Here is a 9794-nt window from a genome sequence, read left to right as displayed (position 1 = left end):
ACATGCAATGTGTGTGATAATGTTTCAGTCCGCCTGCAAGCAATTTACTGTCTAATGATGGAGAAAAAAAGGCCTCATCCATAATTTGCCGCTTTATGTTTTTGTGCCAAGCTGTACACAGGGGCGACTTATTGAGGGAATCTCAGTGCAACATGTTAGAGGTTTGGTGTTTAAAAAGATTAGAATAATTACAGTATAATGTCCCGTGAAGAAGTCCTAAAGCCAGTAAAAGAAATCAAGAGGGGTCAGATTTTCAACAAAGCCGCTCCTCTATTTGTTGACATTGCCTACCATCTACTGGTAGAAGCTGTTTACTGCAGCAAAGGCATCTTTTTTAATGATTATGATTATTTAATTGCAGATGACCCAATCATAGCAGAAGAATAACCAAAACAATAAAACTGATCACTTACATTTCCAAATTCAGACATTTTAATTCCTAAAATGTAATGAGACTTTCCAGTCAGTGTAATTATTTCCATTGATATGCTGCAATTCACTGAAAGGTAGTCTTTAAAGATTAGTAAAAACTAGTTAATTAATGTAGTCACTTCTAAGTTAAACTCTGATGAGGTTTGTGAGAGGATATAAGATATACTGACATTAATAAGCACAACAGATGATTGTGTTGTGATGGTCAGTAGTACAACGTGATGAAAAAGAGGGCACATGGTAAAAGATTAGCATAATAATTATCATAATAACAACAGCACTATTATAATATAAATCTACATTGACCAACTTTATTTGTATATTCGAACAGTCAGACAAAATGCGGAACTGGTGAAAATAGATATTCTGATACCAACATAATTAACTATGAAACATATTTATATACTGTAGTCACAAATTAACTAGCTCACATTTAGGCTGTAGGTTTGCATCAAAGTTCAGGCTTGCATAACAAACCGCTCACTGAACATCGCTCAACAACGCCCCCTGCTGGAGCGTCACTCCTCACTGACCTCAAGTGCGTCAAGGAATTATTCAAACTCTTTATTTTTTCATTTTCTCTTGTTACTACAAATATGAAGTACTTCGGAGTGATAAAAGTCCACTCTTAGCCAACAAAAACACCATTAAATAAAACAATCATTTACAACATCCATCAAAAAACAGTTTTCCACACAGATCAAAGTCAATAATAAATTATGTATTCTCAAGATCTCCCAAGAATCCATACATTGATGGCTTTTTGTTTCAAATGCATAGACTATTTCTCTATGTGAGATGAATACACTGACTCAAACTAAAATATGAACATACTAAACATATCTGCAAACAAAACACAAGAAAACTATTTTGAGAATGAGGTGAAGTTCAAATAGTCGAACAAAAAAACCGTGTTTCAGTCTCTTCAGTAGTTCGACTGGCAGATGTAAGTCTGCCAGTTCCTACTTCTAAAAATCACAGCATTAAATTGCTACATCACGAGCACAATGTGAAACAAGTGCAGATGTTAACACTATCTTCCCGATAGGAGGAACAAAAATGACAAATGAAAGCCTGTAAAAATGTCAAACTAAGAATCAGAAAGCAGGACACCACATGTCATTGTTCATCTGCACTATTGTCATTTAAAGTTTGACAGAAATCTTATGACGATGGTTTCAATTGTGTTGTATTTCTCTGTTTTTTTCACATTCATTGAAATTGATCGTTCTGCACCTGAGGCTTGATATTAGCTATGGGTTTGCTATGAATTTGATTGTTGGTTGATATCGACCGTGATGTCTGTCAACACTAACCTAGTTCTTGATGTTTTTTAAAAAGTGTTATAATCTGCCTCTGGTTACCTTGGTCACTCATTGTGTGTGGGGTGTTGAGCTATTGATGCTAAAGCTTGATTTAGCTCTAATAAAAGCACCAGTGCCTTACAGTGGGATAATGACTTTACCAGCAATATACCTTTCATAGCATATCGATGCTTGGCAACTGTCTACTCTCAGATCAGGAAGTGAATAAGGGATTGAAGAAGTTACATAAGCTGCAAATTATATGTACGTGCCCCTCTCTATATTCTGAATGTTGAGACAAATACAGTTCTAACTCTAAACCAAAAACAGACATTTTACACTCCTTTTAAAAAAACAACTGAAACATATAAAGAGGTAAAAGTGATGTAAAGTCAAATGTCCAGGTCACAGCTCACATGTTTTAAAGTACTTTTGAATGTTATAGTGGCACCCTGGTATTTAACATTTGGTGTTTTCATTGTTTTTACTCAAACCCAGCCGATATCTGTGGTTCTTTAGCCAATAGAATGTCCTCTTTACCTTTTAGGACTAAGTGCTTATTTTACAAAAAGCTCTAACAGTTTTACCTCATTTTCATCGAACATATCTTCATTTTTGTTTTGGTACCTAACATATATACACTCTTAACAAAGAAAAGAAACATGCGTAACACTTCAAATTAAAGAACCGTATTACAAAATGATAGTCCACTTCAATGTTTTGCATATATTGTGCATTATCCAGTGCCTCGGTCCTTTTAGGAGTTATGGCTGGTTCCTCTAAAGACAGCAGGCCTCTTTGTTCAGCAGCATCGTGCGGGCTGGGAGCCGACGGGAACACGATGGATCCTCACGTTCCTTTATGGAGAGACCCTGAGGAGGAAGTGGAGCGGCTGTTCACCTGCAGGGAGACAAATGGGAGACACACTGGTAAGATTGTATCCAACACTGAGAGGCTGTGTGTGTAAATAATGTATATGCAGCCTATTCAATAAATGAACTAGCAGTACATAACCAAAAGCAACTGCATGTATTTTCAAGAAAAGCTATCAGTTTAGATCGATTCCTTATATTGCAAGTAGTTATAAGGATTTTTATTTCTTAAAAATGTATATCCAGCAGGTTTAGGATTACACTCTTAATCTCTATTTTCACACCATATTCAAAGTCATGTTCAATACATGCTTAAAAAATGCCATTTCCGATGACAAAATCACATTCAATATCGGTCTTTTAAGATCTGCAACACTGGCTAAATGTTTTATTCAGTGTAAAAAGAATGATGACAACCCACTGAATTAAAAAACTAATCATAATATATGGTGAGTTCCATTGGTTTTGTTCTCCATTTAGTCTAAATATCCTTTACAAAATACCGCATAAATAACCAGTTTGGTACAACTCTACACTTGATAATAAAATGTCTGATATGGTGTTGTTGAATGCAGGCCATCTCACACCATGCTATAACTCATGCTGTAGCTCCTGTATTGGTTGACCTAAGAGGTGTCAGTGATGTGAAGCTGCATGTTGTGGAGTATGCACAATAATGAACAAGGTGAAGTCTTCGCAAAGAAATATAAAAAAACGAAATAAATAAAACAGTCTCTCGTAACTAGTTATTTCAGCTGCATGTTGTGGAATATGCACAATTTCTTAAAGAAACTAAATAAATAAAACAGTATCTCATAACTTTTAGTTATAATACTGCCCTCATAGTGTTATCCATATTAAATAATCTGATTTGTAATTCCTCAACCCTGAAGAGTGAGCTACCGCCCGTCTCTGATGTTTATAAGTTGCCCACATTGTACTCTAGGGAGAAGAGGAGAGCAGGAATGGTTGTAGGTAGCATCAGGGTGGGCCTGAGTGACAGGCTGATGACACAACATATGGAGATGCTGGGTGAGTTTCATCCTGAGGGGGACAACATTTTTATTTTGTATTTGTTGCCTCATCCCTGTCAGCGTCTCTTATGGAAACGAGCAAGAAGAGACAGCCAGGTTGGGGAAGTTGACAACCACGCAAGCGAAACAAATATTAAATACACGGAGACACACGTGTGCCTGGAAGTGACGGAGTGTATTCAGACTCAGACGAGGGGCCGACAACTGGCACACACACTGGGTGAGGCTTTACTGTACATACTTGTTAGAGAGAGAAGGACTAATGACTTTAAAACATCTAAGTGTGTTTCCTTTTTTGAAGTCAATGCTTTAAAAAAGGGTTTTGGGTTAAATGTAAAAATAAAATGTGGTGTATGCTGCCAATCAGTTAGAACAATTGGCAGGTTAGACTTTTAAGAAGATATCGCAACAATAAAGACAGTTTATCTGCTTATTTATAGTCTAAAGACTAGGAAACCATTTCTTTCAAAACTCCATTATCAGTGGCCGCTGCAAAGACAACTTACTTGTTTGGGAGCTTCAGATGCGGAGTGGACTTCTTTTCCATAATTCCCATTTAACTGCAACATTGCTTTAAAAAATAGAAGTATAGAAGAGTATGTAAACATAAAAAGCCCGGTAATGTCTCTTTACAGCTTGATAAATATATATATTCTAGTATTCATTTGCCCATTTACAGTAAATTAAAAACAAAACATGGCTTCTCTTACCTTGTGGATCAATCCTGGGGTCAACAAACCCCCAGTTCTGGTAAAGAGCAGCCAGTTCGTGGGGACTGTAGTTTTTCAGGAGACTCAAAATATCAATGTCCATTGGCCTTTCCCCTGTTGATTCATTCTTGACCTGAGCATAACGGAGAGGTTCTAAATAAGCTTTGTTACCCCACATGTTCATGGCAGCCCACACATCAGGACCCTTTGGACCTGAAGACGAGTCACATGACTGCCTGCGAGGAAGGGCTCTTTCTGCAGTGGATGAATTCCCGCCATGATTTCTGGCCAACATGAAACCCAGACCCTCCTGTGGGAAGTTTCCTTCCACTGCTGCTCTGTGGCTTCTGTGTTTGGGGCTGCTGGTCGGATGGACACTTGGGGCGCTCTTTACAGTGCTGCTAGAGGAAGTAGCTTGGCTGCTGGAGCTCTTACTTCCCCCCTTCTCTGCCCGCTTATGTTCACCTGACTTCTTTTGAGGTAAGAGTCCTGCCCTCCCACTAGGCTGTGTCCCATTTGCAGAGTCCTTAGACTGATGCTTGGACTTTGGGACGCCTGATTGGGTTTTGGGTGCTGAGTGCTTGCTGCTGCTGCTGCTGCTACTGCTGCTGCTATTGGCTGTCAAACCTGGAGCTTGTGTGCGCTGAGTTCTTGGAGCAGGTAAAGCAGGACAGTCCTTGCCTTCGAGGAACGGTGGAGCCCCTGTGCGTCTCCACTGGGAAGCGCCTGCCTTCAAACTCTTGGGGATGTTACTGCAGGGAGCCCACTTGGGTGCCATGGAGCTGCTGTTATCCACCCTGTGTGCGACTCGCTGGTGGATCCACAGGACTTCTGGGTAATTGGTGGTGTGGGAGCAGTACGGGCACTGATGTCTCACCAGGCCCTCCGTCTTTATCGGATAATCTACGATGCCATCCCCTTCACTTATGGGTAATGACGACAGATTAAGGAGACTTCCAGCATCATTAGAGGCATGTCCCTTTCCTTTGACTTTAGTACTGTTTGACTTTTCTGTTTTAATATTGGACTCTGCTGACAACGGGACGGGCGGACATGTGTAAGGATTCCAGTATGGCTGATTGAGCAGCACACTCCTGTTTCTGAGGTAGTCCATGTATCTTGAGGCTTTGGAACCACTCTGGGTAATGTTGTCCAAAATGGTACTGTGTTTGCTGTAGGGACCCGGGAAGTCCTGGTGCTGCATGTGCACGTGAGACCTGAGTAGTGAGGTGTCGGCAGTGTGGAAATCACAGTGCTCGCAGAAGTACGTCTTATTATCTGTAGGAGAGAGCAGAGGAAACAATGTAAAGGACATAAGTAGAAATGAAGTGTGACAGTATGTATACAACATGGAGTCTAGCAGCTATTTAATTAGCAAGAAAAGCACTGTCAAAAGTAGAAACCATACTAAGTTACATGATAGAATAAACCTCTGTAAGTATAAATCTTTGTTTCAATGCTGACACTGATGTTAGCTCTACATTGTGGTGGCACTTTTGGACACATTTTAATACATCTTTGACAAATATGTAGACGTCTGTGTTGTCTTATGAAGGAATGAATATGTTACATTCTAATAACACTGGGCGATTGTTAGCTAAATATATTATATTATCTTGCGCTACACGTTGGGCAACAGCTAAGGGACTCTTCTGTCTAAGTAGCAGTTTTAAATATAATTTTAAAAAAGCAGATGTGTTTTTTTCTATTTAGAAATAGGCTAGTGTAACATGTGTGTCCTGATGCAAATGCAGAGTTTTTATTCTCTACAACCACAACAACGTTTTCTTCATCAGTTTTAAAGAGACAGATTTTTAGTCTCCAAGTTTAAAGGGTTTCTCTTGTGAAAAAGGCCCCTGCTCTCTCAGTACGGCTGTTTCGAGTGTTACATCATATTGTTGTGTTTTCATGAATTATAGCCAACCTAATGTTCCCTTTTGCATGAAGACACTTTTGAATGAAACATATTACTTCTCTTAAATAACCCTCACAACTTTAGGTGAGGAAACATAATGGGTGTGGATTTGCAAAAACCTTTTGTACAAAAAATTACTGTTGCTGTAATTCAATAATAAATGCACTAGGTGTCCCCCTTTGCCACAGCACAACATAACATGGATTCCACATGGCAGGTTACTAGTGTTAGCTTTATCTGCATGTCCACAAACATAACCTTTGATACCTTAATTTAAACAAAGAGGGAGCAACATTCAATACAAAGCAACTGCCCTCAGCACTAACTGGCCTTGTGATTGATTACCATTTTCAAGGATATTGAACTACTGTCTTGTTGCACATTGCAGTGTTGTGTACATGGCTTACCCTCATGGTCTTGGCTCCTGGTGCTGTTGGTCTGTTTATGTGTGAGGTGAACATCTTTTACTTTCTTAGTCTGCAGCGCCTCGTAAAACGCGTGACCCAGTCCGTTCAACAGAATACGGTCTTTCTGCAAAATCCTCTTGTCACCACCTTTAGTGTGAGCCAAGCTGTTTGGTGTGTGATCAAGGCCTGTCTCGCCCTTTATCTTCTTCGTGTTGGTGCTGGAGTTGTCGATTTGCTTCCTCTTCTTCTCGTGTTTCCGTGGTACATACTCTCCCTTTTCTGTGTCATATGCCACCTCGGCAGCTGCAAGCCTCTCCTGCCATCCCAGAGATTTATCCGTGGACTCCACTAGTCGTCCCCTTGTGGCCAACTGCCACGCTTGGTAACTACAAACTGGATCCAGCTCAGGAAGTCGACGGCCCAGGCTCTTTTCCTCAGACGGTTCCTTTGGTCCTGCACATGTGAGGTTCAGGCTTTCCATAAAATGCCTCTTAGCAGTGTCCGGCTCAGAGGTTTCAACTTCTTCCTGTGGAGGATTTTGTGTCTGGGATCGGTTGTGGTTCGGCTTATGTAGCTTTTCATGTATTCCTAATGTCTTGCGGTCAAAGAAGAAGTTACCACAACCTGCACAGAGCTCATAGAGGCACTCTTCATTTGTCAGCGATGCTAGGTCCTGAGGAACTCCATTGATGGTGGCAGGCAGCTCGTTACTCTTCCCGCCACTTAGCTGGGCTTTGACCCGGTGAATGCGCATGTGACTTTGGAGGAACCATGCTTGGCGGAAGCGGCGTCCACAAATTCGGCAACCGTGATCCTGAGCGCTGCGGTGCCTTTTCATGTGGGATTTGAGGAGGAGTATCTGAGGGAAGGTCTGGCCACAGATGGTGCAGGTACAGGCCCCGTCATCATCCCCATCACCGACCTCAACGCCAGTCTTTGCCTTTACTTTTTTCTTGGTTCCTTTCTTCTTTACTTTCCCATTGACATTGTGAGCTTTGTCTGATGTGCTGATAATCTCAGGAGGATCGGGTGTCTCGGCTTTCACTTCCTGATCTCCATCCCCCTCTTTTTCAACAGTGAGTTTATGGCTGAACAGGCCAAGTTTATGGCTTCGAATGTGGGCCTTCAGGCTGCCCTTCTGAGCCGTCTTGTGCTCACAGTACGGACACTTGTACGGCTTCTCCCGCGTGTGTCTTCTCATGTGCTGCGACAGAGAGCTGAGAAGAGGAAAGCTGCGTCCACACACCCCACAGGTGTGGCCAGAGGACAGATCCTCCTCCGTCTTTGCCTTTTTATTCGCTGTGGGTTTTTGTGAAACATCCTCCCTTTCTTCTGTCTCCATTACTTTTCCTGGAGTATCCATATGTCAAAAACAACAGCTGTGTAATAAAATCCTCTAACTATTCAAAGTGTATCTTCCAAATGTTAGCGAGTTCTCAGAATAGGCATCCCAGCTTTAGTGTCCATCCTGATTTTTGAAGAGCTGTTCTTTTCCAAGTTGCATACTGTTATGGCAGTTTACCTAAGAAAAAAAGAAATATATAATTTATATTAGGTTTGAATTAGGCAATTGCACTTCAGATCAAAATGTACACATGACCTTGAAAAGGTTAGTCAAATGTTATCAACATATACAATGTGTTTATATATAATTATTATTTTAAAGAGAAGTGGACAATTACATGGACAATCTAATTGCTATAGATTAATGCATTTTCCCAAAAATGTAATTACTAAAACTCCTTTTTATATATGAGAAGTTATAAGAAGAGATAAGACGTACTTTTATCCACTTTTCTTGGGCTTGGTATAACCACATTACAAAGAATCTGTTCAGTTGTGTTTAGCGCTTACATTTAAATACATCATACAGAAAATCAATTAAAAGGAAATGTTCAACCATAAACCCTGAATGCAACACAGACTTAAGGAATTAAGGATGGATTAAAATGTTAAGTTATTCCAGAAATAGTTTTGTAGGTCAAAAATGAGTGTAATATTTAAATCTTTCGATTGTAATCATTTGGCCTTAAACACAAAATGCAGTTATCCAAATCAAATAACTGCCGGAAGATTGGTAAAAATGTTCTGACAAACTAAATAATTTGTTGTTTTCCTCTGCTCAGGTGCACAGAGATGGGAAGAGACACTGGTTTAACAATGAAAGACACTATAAGGTAGTTTCACTCAGTATGTGTGAACTGAGAGAGAGGCCACTGAGGCAATTTGCATCACACAGATTTTAGAACAACCTTTGTCCCTCAGTGGATGAGCGACGCCTGTCTCTGCATATTAGAGCGCGGGTCAGTGTCTCAACATGCGTGTGTGTCGGTCCTTTGGTTTCCTATGCCTAAATTGAGTGTGTGACGTGAAGCATGAAGAGATATATTCATTCCTGGCCAACCAGGATGAACCCTGAGGGCACAGTCCACTCTAATTCACGATCAATAATCCATTATCAACAAACTTCATTTTAGAAGCTCACATACAGGAACATGCAGCTCTGATTCTGGAGTTAGTGCGTACACAAGACTTTAGCTAGGTAACAAGCTATTTCCCTACATAATTCTGTGTTTAATGACTAAATACACTTTATGTGAGCACTAATTGTGACTTGCTCATGACAATGTGCCTTTATTTTATATCTTATTGTTCTTCTCTAACATTGTATTTTAGCCAGGAAGATTCCTTCATGTTTAAGCCACTAATAGTACTGAGACATCTGATAAACCAGAACAAAATGGTACTGGAACAGCACGTTTGTCGGTCTGAAAAACGAGTACATGAACCAGTCAGCGTCTGATGTGGTTAAACGTGGTTCTTCTGCAAACATGACTATTAGTTTGGTTGTTAATAGTGAAAAAAGGGACTTGGTGGCATATAGCCAGCAACAAAAACCTGCTATTGTGTCTGCCGCACCAGAACTGTCACATCGCCTCATGTCTGGCCCTCCACCCCTCATTGGGGGGTCGAGAGAGTTATTGTTAAAGCAAAGAGGCCTGGGCCTGCACATCACTGTCTTCAAATTCTTGTCTAGGCAAAGAGGCAGGACAAAAGGCGACTCTTGTTTGTCTTGTCAGTCTTTGAGTGTGAAGGGGAAAAACTAGGAGCACATAACGC

The 9794-nt window shown here is 40.5% G+C and overlaps 1 protein-coding gene across 2 annotated transcripts in view; it reads right to left on the bottom strand.

The window, feature by feature from the left end:
- Nucleotides 1–721: 721 nt before the first annotated feature.
- Nucleotides 722–9794, bottom strand: part of LOC117536189 (zinc finger protein 516-like) — a 16875-nt gene continuing 7802 nt past the window's right edge. The window contains exons 2-5 of one of the 2 annotated variants that reach the window (XM_034200961.1): nucleotides 6675–8196; nucleotides 4353–5630; nucleotides 4149–4213; nucleotides 722–2636 (exon numbers count right to left, since the gene is read on the bottom strand). In XM_034200961.1, coding sequence (XP_034056852.1) covers nucleotides 2586–2636; nucleotides 4149–4213; nucleotides 4353–5630; nucleotides 6675–8037 — 2757 coding nt within the window. In that variant the 5' untranslated portion in view covers nucleotides 8038–8196 and the 3' untranslated portion in view covers nucleotides 722–2585. The remainder of the gene's footprint in view (nucleotides 2637–4148; nucleotides 4214–4352; nucleotides 5631–6674; nucleotides 8197–9794) is intronic. The other variant, XM_034200962.1, reaches the window with a different exon arrangement.

This window comes from Gymnodraco acuticeps, unplaced genomic scaffold, assembly GCF_902827175.1.
Source record: "Gymnodraco acuticeps unplaced genomic scaffold, fGymAcu1.1, whole genome shotgun sequence".
Classification (NCBI taxonomy): Eukaryota; Metazoa; Chordata; class Actinopteri; order Perciformes; family Bathydraconidae; genus Gymnodraco; species Gymnodraco acuticeps.
The sequence above is the reverse complement of the archived record's forward strand: the minus strand, read 5'-3'. Positions and strand labels throughout refer to the sequence as shown.